The sequence below is a fragment of the Carcharhinus amblyrhynchos genome, chromosome 11 (genome assembly GCF_965287045.1).
Source record: "Carcharhinus amblyrhynchos chromosome 11, sCarAmb.v2.hapA, whole genome shotgun sequence".
Classification (NCBI taxonomy): Eukaryota; Metazoa; Chordata; class Chondrichthyes; order Carcharhiniformes; family Carcharhinidae; genus Carcharhinus; species Carcharhinus amblyrhynchos.
Genome location: NC_137334.1, coordinates 93577621 through 93601206, shown reverse-complemented (window position 1 = coordinate 93601206; position 23586 = coordinate 93577621). Strand labels below are relative to the sequence as shown.

General features: G+C 44.9%; 1 protein-coding gene across 1 annotated transcript in view; it reads right to left on the bottom strand.

Moving 5' to 3' along the window:
* Positions 1 to 23586, bottom strand: part of abcb6a (ATP binding cassette subfamily B member 6 (LAN blood group) a) — a 166591-nt gene that overhangs the window by 26760 nt on the left and 116245 nt on the right. The window contains exons 16-18 of the mRNA XM_080199589.1: positions 12344 to 12518; positions 10709 to 10821; positions 6968 to 7062 (exon numbers count right to left, since the gene is read on the bottom strand). Coding sequence (XP_080055715.1) covers positions 6968 to 7062; positions 10709 to 10821; positions 12344 to 12518 — 383 coding nt within the window. The remainder of the gene's footprint in view (positions 1 to 6967; positions 7063 to 10708; positions 10822 to 12343; positions 12519 to 23586) is intronic.

The window sequence follows — 23586 nt, the reverse complement described above, 5'->3', positions numbered from 1 at the left end:
AGCTGATGTGCCTGAGCGGCCAGCTCCGTTCCACGTTTTTGTGTCATGTCCACTGCATGTTTCTGTGCCAGGTTTACAAATGGCAACATGTGACTGGCTGAGCACACGTGACATGGGGTTTCCCAGTGTCAGTAACAAAACCAAAGACTTGGATTTCATGCTGTCCGCAGGCAGGGTTTTGGGGAGGAGATATAGAATTGAAGCAATGGAATTCACTCTGGGTGCCCGTCTCCCCGAACCAGGCAGCAATTTGACGCTGGGGGTGGGCAGGGCCTCTGACAGAAATCCAGCCCTTGTCCCAACTGAGGCCCTTAAGTGGTCACTTAAGGACAGTTTCCCATCCAGCCTCAATTTTTCGGCTGGCTGGAGATCAGGGAGGAAGGGAGGAGATGTGGGAGGAAACCTGAAACTCAAAGAATTTAGATCATAGGCAGGAAGCATCTTCACCAGAGGCCCCCTTTTGAAGTCGCAATCCCCCACCGCCCCACCTCACTCCCCAAGATACGGTGGCTTCCACATCTCCTCCAACACCCTGATCATCCCCTTCACCAGCAGCTCTCTAAGGCAGCACTTCCATCCGAGTGAGGAGTCGAAGACCCACCTGTGGCCACTTATTGCTCAGTTAAATGTGAAATGGCGGCAGGGTCTCTTCGGATGGTGGGAAGCGATACCCTGCCATTTGAAAAGTTCAGGCCATAGGACGTTACAACAAAGGAGGCTATTCAGACCATTCTACAGCTATCCAAGTATATCCACTCTCCTGCTCTTTCCCCATAGGCTTGTGATTTTATTTTTTCCTTTCAATTCTCTTTTAAACATGATGACTGAATCTGTTTCCACTACTCTTTCAGGCTAGGCATTCCTGATCACAACCTGCTTCTTGGCCTTTTGGCTAAGATCAAGTGTAGTTTTGCTGACTTGCATTTGATAGAAGTCAATGGAGGCGGCATAGTAGCACAGTGGTTAGCACTGCTGCCTCACAGCACCAGGGATCTGGGTTCGATTCCCAGCTTGGGTCACTGTCTGTGTGGCATTTGAACATTTTCCCGTGTCTGCATGCGTTTCCTCTGGTTGCCCCGTTTCCTTCCACACTCCAAAGATGCGCTGGTTAGGTGCACTGACCTGAACAGGCACTGAACTGTGACGACTAGGAGGATTTCACCGTAACTTCACTGTAGTGTTAATGCAAGCCTTACTTGTGAATAATAAATCAACTTTAACTTTAAAAAACTGTTGCATAAGAAAATGTTTCCTAGTGTCACCCCTCATTCTTTTGCCTGGACATCTTTCTCAGATAATATCATGGGGTTTTTATATCCAGCTGAGAGAGCAGATGGGGGTCTTGGTTCGATGTCTAATCTGAAGCAAGGCACCTCTGAAAGTGCAGTACTCCCTCATACTGCACTAGAATGTCAACCTAGAATATGTTCTCATGTCTCTTAAGTGGGCCCTACGACCAGAAATGGGAGTGCTTACCAGGAAGGAGCATGGCTGACAATTATACATAGATACCCATAATCAAACAGTGCACAAACTGATCCAAGTGCATTACTGCTCATCTGAAGAAGTACTTCACCCCAGCACTTCACCTTAATTCAATTTGTGTAGAATTTTTATAAAAAAGTGTTTTTCTTAAGATACTGACAGCAGGTTGCATTTCTTGAGTGTGATTCAGTCAGGGAGAAGTCTGCAATAATCTGATGATGGAAACATCTGTTACCCACACGGTCAATTACAGCATAAAACAGGCGGCACCTTTCATCAGTCACAGCTATGTTGATTGGATCAATATGGGGTGTGGCATGATCGAGGCAGACTGAGGCAAATAATTCCATCTGGGTTTAACAGATGGCGTATGACTTTGCTGATATTAGATAGGTGTTACAGGGTCAGCACACAGCCCAGTTGTGCTCCTCTGTGGAACTTGAGATTTCCTGAACTCTGGGACTGGTCATGCAGACTTCAATAGTCATTTCTGGTCTTAGTCATTCTTCTTGATTCAAAATTGAACTGACAGAGGAGACAGGCATCTGCATCACATTCACAATAAAGATACTGCCAATTTATAAAGGTGCCTGTTCTCCCAGATGCCCTCACCATTCATGTGAAACAATGTTTTTGGATTTTATGTTATGGCAACATACCAGCAACTTAGAGGTCCTGAGCTCAACCCCTGCCATGACAAATTCTGAAAATTAATATACCAATTTCTGTGTTTGAGTCAATTGAAGTTATTCAGAACATAAGAACAGGTGTAGGCCCTTTAGCTCATCCAGTTCTGCTATTCAAACCGATCATGGCTAATCATCTACTTCCACTCCATTTTCCCCCACGATTTCCACATTGCTTGATGTCATTAGTATCCAGAAAACTACTCATTTCTGTCTTGAACATAATCAATGAATGAGCTTCCAGAGCCCTCTGAAGGAGAGAATTCCAAAGCTTCATCATCCTCTGAGGGAAGAACCTCAGAAAGGAAAGGAAAGGAAGCATTCTTTCTGGTTGTATCACAGCTTGGTAGGCCTCCTGCTCTGCCCAAGACCGCAAGGAACTACAAAAGCTCATGAACGTATCCCAATCCATCACGCAAACCAGCCACCCATTCAGTGACTCTGTCTACACTTCATGCTTCCTCAGCAAAGCAGTCAGCATAATTAAGGAACCCACGCACCCAGGACATTCTCTCTTCCACCTTCTTCCATCAGGAAAAAGGCACAAAAGTCTGAGGTCAAGTACCAACCGACTCAAGAACAGTTTCTTCCCCAAAAGTCTGAGGTCAGACTTTTGAATGGACTTACCTTGCATTAAGTTGATCTTTCTCTACACTTTAACTGTGACTGTAACACCACTTTCTGTACTCTCTCGTTTTCTTCTCTATGAATGGTATGTTTTGTCTGTATAGCATGTAAGATACAACCCCTTTCACTGTATGTTAATGCATGTGACGATAATAAATCAAATCAAACCTTCACCTCAGTCTTAATGGCCTACCCCTAATTCTGAGACTTTGTCACCTGGTTCTAGCTTCACTGGTCATGGGAAATATTCCACTTGCATCTACCTGCTCCTGCCCTGTAAGATTCAATGAGGTCATCTCTCATTCTTTGAATCAGTGACGGCAACATCATTGAATGTTAATGGGTGGTAGTTAGAGCGTCTGTTATTGGTGATGGTCATTGCCTAGCATTTGTGTGTGGGGGGGGTATGTTACCTGCCACTTATCAGTCCAAGCCTGGAGATTGTCCAAACCTTGTATTTGAACATGGACTGCTTCAGTACCTGAGGAGTCATGAATGGTGCTGAACATTGTGCAATCATCGGCGAACATCCCCACTTCTGACATTGTAACAGAGGGAAGGTCATTGATGAAGCAGCTGAAGATGGTTGGGCCTCCTTGTTAGGACACTACCCTGAGAACTCCTGCAGAGATGTCCTGGAGCTGAGATGACTGAAACTTCCACAACCACAACCATTTTCGTATGTGCCAGGTATAACTGCAACCAGCGGAGAGTTTGCCCTCTGATACCCATTGATTATAGTTTTGCTAGGGCTCCTTGATGCCACTCTTAGTCAAATGTGGCCTTGATGTCAAGGGCTATCATTCTCCCTTCACTGATAGTTGATTCATTGGCACACCTCATTCTTAAGAACTGGGTTCAACAATGCCTCTCTTGTTCATCTGGAAACATAATGCTGTAGAAAATTTTTGTGAACACACTCTAGGAACTTATGTCCCTCACTGCCTTTTACACTATGACTGTTCCACTCTATTTGGGGTAATTAAGTCCTCACGTCAAAGTTTGGCTGCCTCCCCAAATTCATTCAGATGGTACGCCAGTTCCATGATGGCATGATGGTCAGAGTACGGGATGGCAGAGAATCCTCTGAGGCATTCCCAGTCACCAATGGCTTCAAACAGGGCTGTGTGCTCACAACCACACTGTTCAGCATGATGTTTACGGCCATGCTGAATGATGCCTTCCAGGATAGTGTTGCTGGAATCAGCCTCAAGTACAGAGTGGATGGGAAGCTCTTCAACCTGAGGAGACTTCAAGCTATTTTCAAAGTGAAGGAGTCTGTTCTGAGAGATTTCCTCTTTGCCAATGACTGCACCCTATATACTGGCTCACAGCAGAGGTGCAAGTCAGTATGGACAAATTTTCCACGGCTTGTGACAACTTTGGACTCACCATCAACATTAAAAAGACCGAAGTCATGCACCAGCCTGCTCCTCATGCACCATACATAGAACCCATAATCACAATCAACGGGCAGAAACTACAGGCAGTGGACCAGTTCACTTATCTTGGCAGCACCCTCTCCCAAGCAGTGACTATTGATACAGAAGTTAACTGCAGAATAACAAAGGCAAGTTCTGCTTTTGGTAGACTGCACTCCACTGTATGGGAACGTCGAGGAATCAGCCCAGCAACAAAACTGAAGGTCTACAGCACCGTGGTGCTCACTACCCTCCTGTATGCCTGTGAAACGTGGACTGTGTATCGAAGGCATGCAAGACAGCTCAATCATTTCCACATGACTTGTCTTTGCAAAATATTACGCATCAGATGGCAAGACAAAGTACCAGACACTGAAGTTCTCTTTAGAGCAGGTCTACTATAAGTCCACACACTGTTGATGAAAGCGCAGACTGGTGGGCAGGTCATGTCATCCGTATGTCAGACGAGCGCATACCCAAGCAGCTCCTTTTTGGGGAACTCTCTGCTGGAAGATGCTTGCATGGAGGGTGGAAGAAACGTTTCAAGGACACATTCAAGGCCTCCCTGAAGTCGCTTGACATTGACACGACTAGCTGGGAAATGCTGGCACAAAAGCTCTCTACCTCGTGCTGCCTCATCCACAAGGGCTGTCCAGCTCACAAAGCAAGATGTATTGCTGAAACACAACTTAAGCGTGAGCTGTGCAAGTCCAGAGCCACCAGTGCAACAACTACAGTGTCTACACAAAAGTCTGTCCAATATGTGCCAGAACATTCCGTGCCTGAATTGGCCTGATCAGTCATCTTTGGACACATTGCAACCAGCCTCAAAATGGCTAATGGTGTCGAGGTCCTCATTGATGACGGTAGACGAACAACACCCCATGACTATTCCACTCTATTTGGGGTAATTAAGTCCTCTAATATAACTCCTTAATAATTCTTTCAACTTTCTGTAATTTCCTTGCAAATTTGTTCATCTACATCCTTTCCATTAGTTGGAGTTCTATAGTCTACACCGAGCAATGTCACTGCACCTTTTTGTTCCATCAAAATGGATTCTGCCATTGACACCTCTGGGATATCCTCTCCCTGCTGCACTGAAATGCTTTACTTACTCAATATCACCACCCTTCCTCCTTTACTTCCTCTCCTACCCTTTCTGAACATCTTTGGCGGAATTTTCTGGCCATACTTGCCCCAAAACCGGAAATCCCGGATGTCAACAGATCTTTGCATGGTCCACCCCCTCACCCCCCAAATATCTACCCCCCACTTTGTGTCCAGAAATATTTATTTCTCAATCCTGCTCTTCAAGTCACTGCATGTCAATCTCCTCCCTACTTTATGATGCACTCAAGAACTAACCTGATGAAGGAGCAACATTCCGAAATCTCATGCTACCAAATAAACCTGTTGGACTTTAACCTGGTGTTGTGAGGCTTCTTACTGCACACTAAAGAAAAGTGAGAGTCTTTCAGCAACTCAGAGGGATAATTTTGTTGTTTTTCTTGCAAATCCAAAGACCATTCCTTTCTTACTGATGAAAGCTTCACACTTCCACACAGGGTGGTTGTAGAGGGTTGTTTTTCAAACTGGAGGCCTGTGACCAGCAGTGTGCCTCAGGGATTGGCGCTGGGTCCACTGTTATTTGTCATTTATATTAATGATTTGGATGAGGATATAGGAGGCATGGTTAGTAAATGTGCGGATGACACCAAGATTCGTGGCATCGTGGACAGTGAAGAAAGTTATCACTAATTGCAAGGGGATCTTGATCAGTTGGGCCAGTGGGCTGATGAATAGCAGATGAAGTTTAATTTAGACAAATGCAAGGTGATACATTTTGGTAGATTGAACCAGGGAATGACATACTCAGTAAATGGTAGGCCGCTGGGGACAGTTACAGAACAAAGAGATCTAGGGGTACATGTTCATAGCTCCTTGAAAGTGGAGTCACAGGTGGACAGAGTGGTGAAGAAGGCATTCAGCATGCTTGGTTTCATCAGTCAGAACACTGAATACAGGAGTTGGGATGTCTTGTTGAAGTTGTACAAGACATTGGTAAGGCCACATTTGGAATACTGTGTTCAATTCTGGTCACCCTGCTATAGAAAGGATATTATTAAACTAGAAAGAGTGCAGAAAAGATTTACTAGGATGCTACCGGGACTTGATGGATTGAGTTATAAGGAGAGACTGGATAGACTGGGACTTTTTCTTCTGGAGCATAGCAGGCTGAGGGTTGATCTTATAGAGGTCTATAAAATAATGAGGGGCACAGATCAGCTAGATAGTCAATATCTTTTCCCAAAGATAGGGGAGTCTAAAACTAGAGGGCATAGGTTTAAGGTGAGAGGGGAGAGATACAAAATGTCCAGAGGGACAATTCTTTCACACAGAGGGCAGTGAGTGTCTGAAACAAACTGCCAGAGGTAGGAGAGGCGGGTACAATTTTGTCTTTTAAAAAGCATTTAGATAGTTACATGGGTAAGATGGGTATAGAGGGATATGGGCCAAATGCAGGCAATTGGGGCTAGCTTAGAGGTTGTAGAAGTGTGGCATGGACAAATTGGGCCGAAGAACCTGTTTCCATGCTGTAAACTTCTATAACTTGTTCTTCATCATTTACACTTACCCATTCAACAATAACGTTCAATGCTGACGAGAATATTAAAATATTGATGATTGGAGCACAGAGTTTAGCTATGAATTCCAAATCAGTAGAAGTTACAAATCCTGCAGTACCTGTGGGCCACAACAATTGTTGTCCTGTTAGCGCACACTTTGGCCAGGGAAGCTTGAATGTTCCTTTCCGTTTGCGTGTCTAAAGCAGAAGTAGCCTGTTCCAAAACAAGAAAGATGATTGGTTATAACACAAACAAAAAAGTGGAAAAATCCACCAACAAGGTCCATATTGTGTACCCAATTTCATAAAATTTATTGTCCGATAACAATGACATGACCTGCCCACTGGGTCTGTGCTCTCATCAGCCGTGTGTGGACTAATGGTAGACTTGCTCCAGAGAGAACTTAAGTGTCTGGTACTTTGTCTTGCCATCTAATGTGTAATATTCTGCGAAGACAAGTCATGTGGAAATGATTGAGCTGTCTTGCATGCCTTCGAAAGACAGTCCACATTTCATAGGCGTACAGGAGGCTAGTGCGTACCATGGTGCTGCAGACCTTCAGTTTTGTTTGTGAGCTGATTCCTCGACGTTCCCATACAGTGGAGCGCAGTCTACCGAAAGCAGAACTTGCCTTTGCTATTCTGCAATTACCTTCTGTATCAATAGTCACTGCTTGGGAGAGGGCGCTGCTAATATAAGTGAACTGGTCCACTGCCTGTAGTTTCTGCCCTTTGATTGTGATTATGGGTTCTGTGTACGGTACATGAGGAGCAGGCCGGTGCATGACTTCAGTCTTTTTAATGTTGGTGGTGAGTCTAAAGTTGTTACAAGCCATGGAAAATTTGTCCATACTGACTTGTATCTCTGGTTCTGAGCCAATAAACAGGGTGCAGTCATCGGCAAAGAGGAAGTGTCTCAGAACAGTGTCCTTCACTTTGATAATGGCTTGAAGTCTCCTCAGGTTGAAGAGTTTCCCATCCACTCTGTACTTGAGGCTGATTCAGGGGGGGTAGTTATAGGACGGATGTCAGGGGTAGGTTCTTTACCCAGAGGGTGGTGAGGGATTGGAATGCCCTGCCTGCTGCAGTTGTAAATGCGCCTAGTTTGGGGGCGTTTAAGAGATCCGTGGATAGGTTTATGGACGAGAAGGGATTGGTTTAGGTTAGTGGGTCATTGTTTTTTAACTGGTCGGCGCAACATCGTGGGCCGAAGGGCCTGTTCTGCGCTGTAATGTTCTATGTTCTAAGGTAGCTAACAAGAAGGTTCAATTGAGCCAAGACAGCAATTATTACTTAATTTCTGGTGAAACATTTGAATAACTTTTTTTTTAAGCTTGGTACCAAGTAGATTCATCAGTCAGCTATGTCTTTGCACTGAGGAGGCCCTCCGTCGTGTGGCACGACCACCAGCTAAATGCAACAGGTTTCTAACAGATTTAGCAACTCAACACTGGACCTCCATGAGGCACTGTGGGCTATCAGAAGCGGCATTGTACGCAACCTAATTGTACTGTAACCTCATGGCCCGGTACATCCCCTACTCTACCATTACCACCTAACTGGGGGGGGGGGGGGGGGGGGGGGGGGGGGGTCAACATTGGTTCACTGAAGAGTGTTAGAGGGCATGCCAGGAGCAGCACCTGGCATACCTAAACAAGAGGTGTCAACCTGGCAAAGCAGGACTATTTACATGCTAAAGAGCATAAGCTGCAAGCAACAGGCAGAGCTAAGCGATTCCACAACTAATAGATCAGATCCAAGTGCTGAAGATAAGGGAGGGGGTGATCTCCCAATGCACTGTGACATCAGGGCACCTTTGCAAAGTTCTCTGCAGCCACCCCTTCAGTACTGGCACACAACTCACTACTCTCCAAAAAAGTGATCGAGTATGGGATGATTGCGGTTGGGAGCTCACCTGAGAGACTGGCTCAGCTCACCCCATTATCCTCACCTCTATGACTCTTTTAAACTTTTTGGGAAAATTTCACCCATGCACTATCTTTATGATTCTCCTGTAAGGTCACAGACCTGAAACATTCATTCTGCAGTATATCCTAACTAGTCAGATGGACTCTGCTTCATTCCTCAATAATCCACTGAAATTCGTCAGCATCTTCCCTTCTGCTGTTAAATAACTTTCATGTATATAGTGCTTTTAACATAGAAAAATATTCCAACGTTTTCCAAAGAGGCAGTGCCAGACAAATAAAAAATACTGAGATAAAGAGAAGATATTAGGAAGGGTGACCAAGGAGAAATATGAAGTGGAGATGCAGGGTGTTTGATTGAGAGAATGTCAGAGCACAAGGCCTAGATTGAAGGCATAGCCACCAATGGTGAGACGAAGAGCATGGGGATGCACAAGAGGAGCAGGTCAGAGTATAGAAAGTCCAGGATGTGTGACTGCAGGGCTGGAGAAGATAACAAAGATAGAGAGAGACAAAGCCAAGAAAAGAATCTAAATATAAATGTGCAAATTTTAAATCTGAGGCTCTGGGTTCTGGGGATCAATGTAGGTCAACAAGAAAGCCATAAATCAGCATCTCTAGTAGGGGCAGTAAGTTTTGGAAGAGCTGGAATTTATGGTGGATTGACAATGATACGGAGATCACTGAAATGTTCAGAGTGATGAAGACATGGATGAAAAATTCAGCAGGAGAGGACTGGAGGCGGGGAGAGAATCAGGCAATGTGATGGACAGTATCTGAGCTCAGGAGATCAGCTAGGCTTTGAATACAAAGACAAGGCTGCAAACAATATAGTTCTGGCAAAACTAGTGATTCATAATGAAGAGTTGGAACTGGTATCATCAGTGTACATGAGGAAGCTGATAGCATGTTTTGAACACGGCTATGAAAATCAGTGTCTAGATATAGCTATATTTAAGAACAGATGCTTTAAGGGACTACAGAGTGGACAGGGAGTGGGGACAGGGAGAATGGTGTCGTTGATGTGTAGATTGATTGAACGGAATCTGGAAGCACAGAATTCCGGCCCTGCTACCACTGGCAGCGAGAATTTGGCACTCAGCCAAAACTCCAATCACTGCAGTGAGACTGGAGAATCCCAGCTGCGGGCGAGGTCAGAGAATTCCAGCCATAATTTTTACAATTACAGGACATGTCATTGATGACGCAATGCTGCAGAGATTCAAACATGGAGTTTTAGGAACATTGGATGTGAATTTGGGAGCTGACAATGCAGCCAAAAACTCTGGAGAAGAAAGGTATTTGTGATAGATTTTTTACTACAGATGAACCAAAGGTGGGGTTTTTAAGTTGACAGTTGTCTCTCTAGCCATTCCCAATTACAATGGCGATTATAAGTCAAGAGTAAGTCATTGGCTCTAAAGTGCTTTGGAGCATATTAAGGTCACAAATGTAAGTCTTTCTGAGGAGCGGAAGCCAATTACATCAGCGAGCATGACCATCAGGAAATAGAAGATGGGACATAATCTCCAACTAATAGTGGCACTCCTTTGCTAAGCTAAACAGATTTACCGTTCATGAAGCATTTCTCACCTATTTAGTGACATTTTATGGTCAGATTTATTAGCCACTTGTAGTCATGATTCTGAGAGTTTAAGGAGTAAACTCTATGGGCGGAATTCGCCGGCTGTTTGCACTGGTGGGATTTCACCCTACACCGGCAGGAAATACACAGCAGGAGTGTGCTGCCGGCGAGACTAGAGAATCCCACCGCTAGCAAACGACGTGCCACGTCCCGCCGTCAGAAACACGCAGCTGGAAGGCCAGAGACTCTCGCCCAGCTATTTTCAGTAGAATACTGAATTGGATTGAGTGCTGCAGAATCATCTTTCAAACTTTATACACGTTCTGTGATTTTCCCTTCTACCGTACCTCGTCAAGAAGAACGATCTGAGGTGCTTTCAGGATTGTTCTGGCGATTGCCACTCTTTGTTTCTCTCCTCCGCTGAGTTTCAGTCCTCTTTCACCCACTTGTGTGTCATAACCTGAAGAACACGCCGTGTTACAAACAGCTGGAAGTGGTAACTGTGCTCTGTAACTGGGCAATCTACATCATGCATCTGATACATTCCCTGTTTCTCCAGGTTCCAGGAAACCCACGCAATCTGTTTATTAACAGCAACTTGCATTTGTATTACATGTTTGAAACAGTGAAGTGCCCCATCTTTGGCAGATATTAAACGTGTGAATTCCAATGCATTTAGCACTCAACACTGGCCATCTGCACTGTTTCACTGAAATGTAATCAGGCAAAAAATGGCACTGAGCCAAATATGGCTACACTAGGCAGGTTGGTCAGAAGCTTGAAAGATATTCTTAAAGGGAGACAGAGACTTGCACATAAAGAGAGATGGAAAGAAAGACGACCTGAGTACCTGCTGTTATCAGGGTGTAACCGGGGATTGTCCTATTGTGTGGGAGACAACAGATCTCAGCAAAGGCTGGCAGCAGAGGCCAAAGACAGTGAGGGTTCCAGGTCTAATTTAAAAGGATATAGCCAAGACTGCTTAACCCTGTGGTCCTCCTTGTGAGAAGTATGCAGAAGTGCTAAGATTTGTTTTGGGAAAAAAAGATATTGCTTTGGAGATTAATTCCTGAGCCAGACAATGGGAGGAAGGGCCAGGAACGGAGTGACTGATCATAGTGCCCACGTTAGGCTTAGTCAGCAACTTGGTAATGTATGTACAGAGGGGACAGTGACATGTCTATCAGTTTGGTGGGAACTGTCGTAGAACAGACCAAATTGCGGTTATTGTTTGTGTTTAAACAAACACCTGTTTGTCTTGTTTTCTTCAATATATACAATCTATGCTTTCTTCTTTCAATAAAGCTACTTTTCTCCTTTCTTCTTTCACCTTTTTATATATCAATTACTATTGTTATATTATTATAATCATAATTCAATAAAATTGTTGTTTTAACATGATACAAATCACAGCCAATCATTCTTGTAATGTCCAGAGTGTGGCTTTGAACTGCAGTGAGATTCTGAAAAGGGGCTCTCACTCCCCTTACAATGGGGAGAGGAGGCCTGAGGAAGCTGTGCATCATAAACCCCCTCCCTCATGCACAACCTTGTGGGGGAGGGTAGCTTGCCTCTATTCAGGAACATCCTTTGATACTCATGAGAATAGAGGGAACTTGTGGTAACAAACAAGACGGTCTTTTGGCATTTGGAATGGATTGCAGGCTTTGCAAATATTTATACACTCCAGGGACATCCTGTCATAACTTTCGAAGGACAGTATCAGTTATCCAAAAGGAAACTGTGGCTATCGTTGGAATGAAATGTTTATTAGCATAAAGCAACAAAAATAACATGTTAGCAAGCCAACAAGTACAGGAACACGAAGGCCCTGGGGCCACCAAATGATCTGGTGATCAAACCTGATGGCTCCTATGGCATTGGTTTGAATGTCTTTCAGCAGGTACTTCTAGAAACTGTGGTTTTTATATGAAGTCACTTTCCAACCACCAAATAAACCAAGGCAAAAGATACCCTCTTACCTTCAGGGAAAGTGATTATTCGCTCGTGAATATCAGCTGCTCGAGATGCTTCCTCCACATCCTCATCGCTAGCAGTCACTCGGCCATACCGGATGTTATTTCTAATGTCGTCATTGAAAAGAACAGTGTCCTGAGGCACTACCCCTATATGCGAGCGCAGAGAACTCTGCTTCACCTGAGGAAGAAATTTACACTTTTCAGAATAAGCCTCAGCACAGGACAGAGTGCAACACACATCATGAAATTTGGATTCCATAAAATCATATGAGATAAAAGTTTGCAGTAGGCCACATAGACCTTTAAGCCTGTTCTCCCGCTCATTACCATCATGAATGATCTTTCTCCCGCAACATCGCCATACAACTTAACCTCTTGAATATTGAAAATAGCCTCTCATTTTCCATCCTGAATGAACTCAACAACTGAGCATATAGCTCTATGGATAAAGAGCTCAAAAGATCTGCAGCGCTTTGAGTGAAGAAACTTCTCCTCATCTCAGTCCTAAATACCTGAGATCTTATTCTGAGACAGTGGGTGGTATCTTCCCTTCTCAAGTCTCACCAGAAATGAAGAATTATAGATACTAGGAAAGATTAGAGAAATTGGGCTTATTCCCCTTGGAGCAGAGAAGATTAAGAGGTGACCCTACTGAAGTGTTCAAAATTGTGAACAATTTTGACAGGCTAAGAAAGGGTATTCTGTTTACAATAGTTGGTGCGTCCGTGACTAAGGGTCACGATTAGAAGATGGTCAGCAGGAGAGCTAGCAGTGAGTTGAGGAGAAACTCCTTTACTCAGATAGTTGTTGGGATTTGGAATGCACTGCCTGGGAGAGGGGTGGAAGCGGATTCCACAGGAGATTTCCAAACAGAGTTGAATACACATTTGAAAGTGATGAATTTAGAGAGCTATGGAGATAGGGCTGCAGAATGGAACCAAATAGGTAGCTCTTTCAGGAGCCACTGCGGGCACAGTGGGCTGAATGGCCTATTTGTGTGTTGTAAAGTTCTACCATTCTAAGTCTTTGGTGGGTGGGAAAATCAGTGTGAATTCCACGTGGCAATGGGACAGCTGAACACATACAATCTTCGCTGTTTAACTCATTAATTATACATGTGCGAGGAGCTCAGTCAATCTCATGGTGAGTGAGCAGTGAGTCACCCACCCCAGTGCTACCTCAAAGGGTTCATAGTCCTGGCGTCATACTTTAAGGGCATCTGGTCAGACATTTGCTTAACGTAACCACAGAAACCATAGAAACTGTACAGTACAGGGAGGGGCCATTCGGCCCATCGGGTCTGCACCGACCACAATCCCACCCAGGGCCTACCCCATATCCCTACATATTTTACCCACTAATCCCTCTAACCTACACATCTCAGGACACTAAGGGGCAATTTAAGCATGACCACTCAACCTAAGCCGCACATCTTTGGACCATGGGAGGAAATCGGAGCACCCGGAGGAAACCCATGCAGACACGAGGAGAACGTGCAAACTCCACACAGACAGTGACCCAAGCCGAGAATCCAATCCAGGTCCCTGGAGCTGTGAAGCAGCAATGCTAACCACTGTACTACCATGCCGCCCATGTAGGACAGGAGTTCAGCGTCACTCCTTCAGATTCCTTTAGGTTGCAGCTTGTACTGAGGAAGTTGGCTGATTTGAGGAAACAGATCACAGATCCCAAAAGCAGGAACAGAAGTAAGCCATTCGGCCCATCAAGTCTGCTCTGCCACTCAATGAGATTAGGACTGATCTGATATGATAATCCTCAAATTCACTTCCCTGCCTTAACCCCATAATCATTGATTCCCTTGTTGATTAAAAATCTGGGTGAATAGCACAGATGAATTTAAGGGAAACTAAACAAATGTAATCCCTACAGTGCAGAAGGAGATCATTCAGCCTATAGAGTCCGCATGACCACAATCCCAACCACGCCCTATCTCCATAACCCCATGCATTTACCCTAGGTAGTCCCCCTGACACTAAGGGGCAATTTAGGATGGCCAATCCATCAACCTACACATCTTTGGATGTGGGATGAAATTGAAGCACCCGGAGGAAACCCACACAGACACGGGGAGAATGTGTAAACTGCACACAGACAGTGACCCAAGCCGGGAATTGAACCCAGATCGCTGTGAAGCAGCAGTGCTCTGTGGGCGGACGGTGGAGAAAGGAATAAAATGATATGTTGATATGATGAAATAGTGTAGGAAGGGAGAAAGGTCATTTGGAGAATAAACGGCCTGTTTCATTGAATTAAATTCCAAAATTGCAAAATGTTCTTTCTTCATAGAGCAGTTGAAAAAAACAGCTAAGATTGAGCTGTGTTTCCATTTAGAATGGTGCCTCTACAGACCCAGGAAAGAGAGGGGTTTGTTAACATAGCAAAATCTTTGAAAAACTTCTAAATAATTTAAAAAATAACAATGAAAAGACAGAACCATTGGCAGCAGCTTTATGGAAGTTAGTGTCAGGTACACATCAAGTATTTGCAACTCCTCTCAAATGCCCATTTGCCCCATCACCAAGATTAACATCAAGAAGTCAGAGTGTCAGATCAACTCCTTAAAATAGCATCAGACCCCCGCTTGCTCCTTGTGGCCACTCACAACTCTCTGATCATCCCTGTGCATCAAGGGTGCCTAAGGCTCAGGCAATGAGCTCTTGGTAAATGAGTCCCAGGTGAGAGAAGGACATGAAAAGAATGGTAATGTGGGGACCGACCTGGGACTAGTGAAATTATGGGTGCACTCCAGAGGAGGAGTATTTGTCCAGAGAAAGAGGCCTGTCTCAGGAAGATCTTCCTGATGCTGCAAACGTGCCAGTCACTTGTCAGGCACAAATATTGAGATTGTCCCAAGTTGCTGAGTTTTTATCAAAGCTGTTCTTTATCAAGCTGTTTTAAACCTGAGAGAGTTTTTCTGTTTTTGCCAATTTTCTGACTGTCCCTGGGATGGTTTCTGTCTCCTCTTTTAAAGATGCTGATACTTCCTGAGGTAGGGATGGCTTTACCCTGTTGCTGCCGAAACTGACTCATTCTGGGATACAAATGGTTTCCTTCTCTTTTCCTAAAGGCGCTGAGTTTCCCTGGAATACAATTCATCACCTAGATGACCATTCCTCATCTGTGACCCTGGACAGTGAGTATCAGCTGGTTATTTCAAAGGGCAAAGGAAAAGAACAGTGCAGCAGAGGAACAGGCCCTTCGGCCCACCAAGTCTGTGCTGACACAGATACCTCTCTAATCTAATATTTTCTTGCCTCTCCATGGTCCACATTCTGCCTATTCATGTATCTATCCAAATGCCTCTTCAACACTGTGGTGGAACCTGCTTCCACCAACTCCTCCAGTAGCGTGTTCGAGGCATTCACTGCCCTCTGTGTGAAAAACTTGCCCCTTTTAAACTTTCCCCCTCTCACTTTCAACCTATGCCCCAGAGTAATTGACCCATTGACCCTGGGAAAAAGACTCTGACTATCCACTCAATCCAAGCCTGTCATAATCTTGTAAACCTCTATCAGGCCCCCCTCATCCTCCAACGCTCCAATGAAAACAATCCAAGTTGTTCAACCTTTCTTCATCGTCCATATCCTCCAAACTCGGCAACACTCTGGTAAATCTCTTCTGCACCCTTTCCAAATGCATCAACATCCTTCAGGTAATGTCGCAACCAGAATTTCACCATGCAGATAGTCACAGCTGAGCCAGTGTTACTTGAGGGACAGTGCTGCTCTTGGTCAAAGTAGTACCATGAATTATTTTACATCACAAAATTTTTACAGTGGCAAAAGGAGATCATTGAGCAAGTTGTGAGGTTTCTTGCAGTTGAATATCTCGGTGGATTCTCAGGTAATCTTTCAAAACTGAAACTTTAAAGACTTTGGCTGCATGATGAATTGAAGCTAGATTCAGAGTTTGGTTTTCAAGCTAGCTTATGACTGACTGTTCGCCTGAGGTAATAATGGATGCAGTTTTAATCACATGATCATTAGGTCACACAGAAGATCTGTAGGTTTGGGAGATTAGTGGGGTAAATATGTGGGGTTATGGGTAAGTGTCTCTGTCAGAGAGTCAGTGCACACTCGATGGGCCAAATGGTCTCCTTCTGCACTACAGGATTCTATAAAGAACACACAAATATTAGAACAAAGAACAGTACAGCACAGTAACAGGCCCTTCGGCCCTCCAAGCCTGCACCGCTCATGAGCCCAACTAGACCATTTGTTTGTATCCCTTTATTCCCAGTCTGTTAATGTGGCTATTTAGATAAGTCTTAAACAATCCAAACGTGTCTGCCTCAGCCCCCTTGCTTGGCACTGCATTCCAGGCCCACACCATCCTGTGTAAAATACATTCCCCTGACATCTGTGTTGAACCTTGCCCTCCTCACTTTGAATTTGTGACCCCTTGTGTTCGTCACCTCCGACCTGGGAAAAAGCTTCCCACTGTTCACCCTATGTATGCCCTTCATAATTTTATACACCTCTATTAGGTTGCCTCTCATCCTCCGTCTTTCCAGGGAGAGCAGCCCCAGTTTACCCAATCTCTCCTCAAAGCTAAGACCCTTCATACCAGGCAACGTCCTGGTAAATCTTTTCTGTACTCTCTCCAAAGCCTCCACATCCTTCTCGTAGTGTGGCAACCAGAACTGGACACAGTATTCCAAATACGGTCTAACAAATGCTCTATATAGCTGCAACATCATATGCCAACTTTTACACTCTATGCCCCATCCAATAAAGGCAAGCATGCCGTACGCTTTCTTCAGCACCCTTTCCACCTGTGTTGCCACCTTTAAGGATCTGTGGACTTGCACACCCAGGTCCCTCTGTGTGTCTATACTCCTGATGGTTCTGCCATTTATTGTATAGCTCCCCACTGCATTAGATCTGCCAAAATGCATCACTTTGCATTTATCTGGATTAAATTCCATGTGCCATTTCTCCGCCCAATTTTCCAGCCTATCTATATCCTGCTGTATTCTCTGACAATGTTCTTCACTATCCACAACTCCAGCAATCTTTGTGTTCTAAGTATTAGAAGCAGGAGTCAGCTACCAGGCCCTTCAAGCCTTCTCTGCCATTCAATACAATCATGGCTGATGAAAGCTGGCCTCAGCTCCTTCTCTGTGCCATTTCCCCATAGCCCCCTACTCCTCGACCTATCAAATATTTATCCAGCCTCCACCACCCTTTGAGGCAGAAAATTCCAGAGATTCACTACCCTCTGCGAGAAGAATTTTCTATACTCCTCAGTTTTAAATGACTGGTCCCTTATCTTGTAGCTATGTCCCCTTGTGCGAGACTCTCCCACTAGTGACAACACCTCATCATCTACCTTGTCAAGCCCCTCAGAATCTCATATGTTAAGCCCCCTCACTCTTCTGAACTCCAAGGAACACAGACCCAGATTATTCAGTCTCTCTTGATAGGATAAATAGCCTGGTGAATCTCCTTTGGACTGTCTCCAATGTTACTATATCCTTTTTTAAGGTACAGGGACCAAGACTATACACAGTATTCCAGATGAGGCCTCACCAACACCCTGTACAATTGCAACAAAACCTCCCTATTCTTAAACTCCAACCTCTTTGCAATAAAGGCCAAAATGCCATTTGCCTTCTTAACTATTTGTTGGACCTGCTTGCTAGTTTTTGTGAATCATACACATCCAGATCCCTCTGTACTTCACACACCTGCAGTCTCTCCCCATTTAGATAATAACCTGTCTTTTGATTCTTCCTACCAAACTGCATGACTTCACACTTCCCCACCTTAAACTCCAGCAATACCTTCATTTTAAAATGCCATAAGACATAGGAGCCGAATTAGACCACTCAGCCTATCGTGTCTGCTCTGCTAATCATGGCTGATATTTTTCTCATGCCCATTTTCCTGCCTTTTCCCCATAGCCCCTGATCCCCATATTAATGAAGAACCTATCTATCTTTGTCTTAAAGACACTCAATGACCTGGTCTCCACAGTTTTCTGTGGCAAGGAGTTCCACAGATTCACTACTTTCTGGCTGAAGAAATTCCTCCTCATCTCTGTTTTAAAGGATTGTCCCTTTAGTCTAATGTTGTAACCTCTGGTTCTAGTTTTTCCTACAAGTGGAAACATCGTCTCAATGTCCACTTTATCCAGGTCATGCACAATCCTGTAAGTTTCAATAAGATCTCCCCTCATCCTTCTAAAATCCAATGAGTACAGACCCAGAGTCCTCAACTGTTCCACATATGCCAAGTTCTTCATTCCAGAGATCATTCTTGGAAAGGATTCAGAGCAGGTTCACAAGGTCAAAGCATCCTTCCTTAGCTATGAGGCCCAAAACTGCTCACAATACTCCAAATGGGGTCCGACCAGAGCCTTATACAGCCTCAGGAGGACATCCCTGCTCTTGTGTTGTAGCCCTCTCAACATGAACGCTAACATTGCATTTGCCGACTGAACCTGCACGCTAACCTTAAGAGGGTCTTGAACAAGGGCTCCCAAGTCCCTTTGTGTTCCTTGTGTTTAAATCCTTGTGTAGCTCGCCATTCTGTTTCCCTGTAACTTCCTCCAATCCTCCAAGGACTCGTGTTTCTTCGAATCCGGCCTCCTGCACAACTCCCACTCCTTTCACCCCAGTGGGACTATGTGCTTTTAGCTGCTCCAGAACTAAGCTCTGGAATTCCATCCCTAAATCTGCGGTCTGTTTTCTCCTTCAAACTTATCATACAGACCCATTCTAATCTCTCCATGCATGTCAATTTTTACCCAATGATGCAACTGCAAAGCATGTTGGGAAGTTTTACAACATTAAAGATGACGTACCAAATACAAACTGCACAAAATATAAGGAGAGATTGATTAGACTAGGCCTAATATTCCATGGAATTTAGAAGAATGGGAAGATGTATTGAATATGAACAAGGAGCAGGAGCAGGTCATTTGGCCCCTCTGCCATTCGATAATGACTGATCTGACTGAAGCCTCAATGCCACTTTTCTGCCTAGCCCCATCACCTCAGACTGCGTTGTTAATGAAGAATCCATCCACTGCCCACTGGGGAAAATATCAACAACATTCTGAAAGAAGACATTTCTCCACAACTCCGTCTTAAATGAAAGACCCAGATTTTTATGAAGTGCCCCATACTTCTCGTACCTTCCACAAGGGAAAGCATCCTCATGGCATCCATTGTATTAACTCCCCTCAGATGCTTTTATGTTTCAATATGATCAACATATAGAGGTGTGATTCTCCCACCCTGACGTGCTAATTTTTTAGCGCGTTGAGCCAGGAGAATTGCATGTGGGCCGATTCACAGGATTTGCGCATGCGTTCCCAACACGCTTGCATCTCCCAGCACCGGATATACAGCGTGGTTGGGACAATGCTGGAAACCGGTGGAACCAGCAGTAAGTCATTTTAATATATTTTAATGTTATTTAAATGTCATTATCAGGCTTGGGACTGAAGTCTCAGGGCCCAATAGCATCTCCCACCCCAGTAGTACAACTTTACTCCAGCTGAGTTTAGAGCAGCTCAACACTTTCGGAGAACAAGCAGGCGACCCAGCTGGAGTGAGGGGGGTTCAATTGGGGGGCCTCCAGAGGGTTGGGCTGCAGGTGGTGGTGCCTGCTGGGCATGGGCACCCTGACGGTGCCAGCCTGTGCCCCCCAGCACTGTCCATGGCACAAAGTGCCCATGCCCAGGGGCACCTTGGCACTGTCCACTGGGGCAGTGCCAAGGGGGTGAGGCAGTGAGGGTGAGGGGTGGGGCCCACTTCCGTTGGGATTGTTTGGGGCTGGAAGGAGGCCAGCGACTGGGGAGAGCTGGCAGGGGTGATCTGCTGGAGTGAGGAGGGAGGTGGATGGGGGAGATCTGCCAGGGTGTAGGGGATTGTCACTGTTGTGGCAGGGAGGCTTGGTGCTGGCCCAGGAATGCTTGTGGGGGCCACGATCAGGCCGTGACAGGAGGGGGTTGAGGAGGATGAAGGAGCAGTGCTGCAAGGGTCCCAGACTGGCCAGTGAACGAGCTGACCAGCAAACTACAGACTATTCAACAGCCATGAATAGGTCCCACCCCTGAGCTCTTAATGATATTCACAATTGTGACCTCTGCAGTGTACAGGGTGTGGGTGATTCGAGTCTGAATTCCCACTGAAAAAACAACCATAATTTACAACAGTTTTCTCACAAATTCAGCACTTAAAACTTTTCTTTAAGGAAAATCACCCCCATAAAATTGAACATGTAGAATTCTGAATGGGCTCGATAAGGTAGATGTTGAGACAGTGTTTCCCCTGGCTGGGGGGAAATGCAGAGGGCATCATACCTGAGGAGTGGACACTAAAGACACTAGCACTGCCCAGCCATGTCGCTGAGCCCCTGGGGGCTACACTAGCCTCCGCCCTGGCATGGTCATCTCCACTGCTGCAGAGTAGTAGTGATACTTGCCGGCCTTATTTTTATTTATTTATTAGTGTCACAAGTAGGCTTACATTAATGCTGCAATTAAGTTATTGTGAAAATCCCCTAGTCGCCACAGTCCAATGCCTGTTCGGGTACAGAGAGAATTTAGCATGGCCAATGCACCTAAGCAGCACTTCTTTCTAACTGTGGGAGGAAATTGGAGCATCCGAAGGAAATCCACACAGACATGGGGAGAGCATGCAGATTCTGCACAGATAGCAACTCAAGGCCAGGATCAAGCTTGGGTCCCTGGCACTGACGGTGCTAACCACTGTGTCATGAATATCTGATGTTCCCAGGAGATAAAGCGTTAAACTGTTTAATCAGATAATAATGTAAATTCATTCAAGTCAGGTTCACGGTTACATCGCCAATAGCGGGATGGGGAAGACCTCATTCTGAGAGCTCCCTGGCACAAGTTCTGTTACGGCCTTCTTGATTTTCTGGGCTCCCTGACCCCCATGGCTGACGGCCCTGGTAAATCCTGGCTTTAGGTCTAGAGGTTCCTGCTCCTAGACCAGCTGCAATTTTGACTTGATTGATTATTGTCATATGTATCAGTAATGGAAGCCCTGCTGATTGGAACTTAGGGGATTAATTATCAACCTTTTCCTGGGCAGGTCCAGCAAACATTACCCAAAGAACAGGATTAACTAAATGAAGAGGGAGGGGTGGCAACGGTTGGGGGTTGGGCAGGGTGGGGGGCGCATGGAAATATTCCTTCTGATGATGCCCCTCCTGATGAAACAAATGGACAGAAACATTATCCAAAGCTGTTCTTTCAAGTGTGAAAAGTCCGACACTGGATGTGTAGAGAGGAAACAGCTTTGGTATTTTGTAAGTGGTTGATAGTTAACAGGTATACATTCACATGAAGTATATTGTTTATAATAAATGCAACTGAATGAAGAGGAGAGCAGGTTGTTTTAATTTTAATCAGCCAGGCGTATAATACCCAAGAAGCACACGTCTCTACGTGACGGCTACTTGTAGTTAATGAGATGGAGTCGAGCTGGGCAGATGGGGAAGGGATTCAGATTTCAGCCTCTTCTGAGAGACGGGTTCACGAAATAGAGGTGATGGGGTTGAGTAGAAGGCAACAGCTCAGCTTATTTCTTACACTTCAGGGAACTGGCAGGTCATTGGTAATTGATAGCACAGCAAGAAAGAGAACTTAGCCCTCACGGAGCCATCCAGAGGAGTGGCTGGAAGAAAGCAGAATGAACAAAGAGCAGTGGCAATGGTCAAAGGGGGGATAATGGTGTGCCTCTAATGATGCCTGTCCTGTTGAAGGTTCGAACTAAAGATTTCCATTAAAAAGGAAAAAAAAACAAATACTGGCAACCAAAAAATGCTGGAAAATCACAGTATGTAAACTGGCATCTGTACTCTGGCATAGGTGTGTTGGCTGAATGGCCTCTTCCTTTACTGCATCATTTTAAAGGGAAAAAGGCTCTTTGTGCATTTAGTTCATCAAACTGAAATGTCAACATTCATTTTTTCCTTCAGATATAGAATCATAGAAATCCTACAGTGCAGAAGGAGGGTATTCGGCCCATCGAGTCGGCACCAGCCACGAACCCACCCAGGCCCTACCCCCATATCCCTACATATCCACCCACTAATCCCTCTAATGTACACATCTCAGGACACTAAGAGGCAATTTTAGCATGGTCAATCAACTTAACCCGCACATCTTTGGACTATGGGAAGAAACCGGAGCACCCAGAGGAGAATGTGCAAACTCCACACAGATAGTGACCCAAGCCGGGAATCGAACCAGGTCCCTGGAGCTGTGAAGCAGCAGTGCAAACCACTGTCCTACTGTGCCGCCCAATATACCAAGTGATTGGCACTGCTATCCCACAGCGCCATGAACCCAGGTTCGAATCCCGACTTGGGTAACTGTCTGCGCAGAGTCTGCACATTCTCCCCATCACTGCTTGGGTTTCCACCAGGTGCTCTGGTTTATTTCCACTGTCTAGAAGACATGCTGGTTAGATGCATTGGGCCATGCTAAATTCTCCCTTAGCGTACCCAAACAGACGCTGGAGTGTGGCGACTAATGGATTCTCTCCTTAACTTCATTGCAATGTTAATGTAAGCCTACTTTTGACACTAATCAATAAACTTTAAACTTGAGTATCTGACTACAGAAAAGGCTGCTAAAAAAGTAAAAGGGATCCGTGGCTCAATAAAAAGAAGCACAGAGTACTTTATGAAACACTCACTCAGTCCCAGCTGAAACACTTTCAGTTCTGTGTGCCACACCTTAGAGAGCATATCTTAGAAGTTGTAGAGCCTTCAGTTATGTGGAGAAATTGGAGCAGCTGTGATTGTTCCTCGTAGGGCAGTGAAGGGTAAAAGGAGATTTATTTGAAGTGTTCAAAATATGAAGAGGTTTTAATTGAAGAGAAGCTGTTTCCCCTGATAGTAGTGTCATTAATCAGAGAACACATTTAAAGTAATTTGCAAAATAATTTGAGGGCAGAGAGGATTTTTTTTCAGTGCAGTGATCTGGAACCTGGCCCTGAAAAGTAGGTGGAAGAAGATTTGATAATAACTTTCAAAAATAAATATATACTTAGAAAGGAAATATCTGCAGAGCAGGGGAATGGACTGACTGGTTGGCTCTTTCAGAGAGCTAGTACAGAGACAATCATGAATGATTTCCTTCCTTGTGACTCTATGAACTGACCAGCTGTTATTATCATCATTTTAAAGCTATTTGATTTTTAACAGAATATAGTTTAGTTTAAACAGAGAGAGGCATTC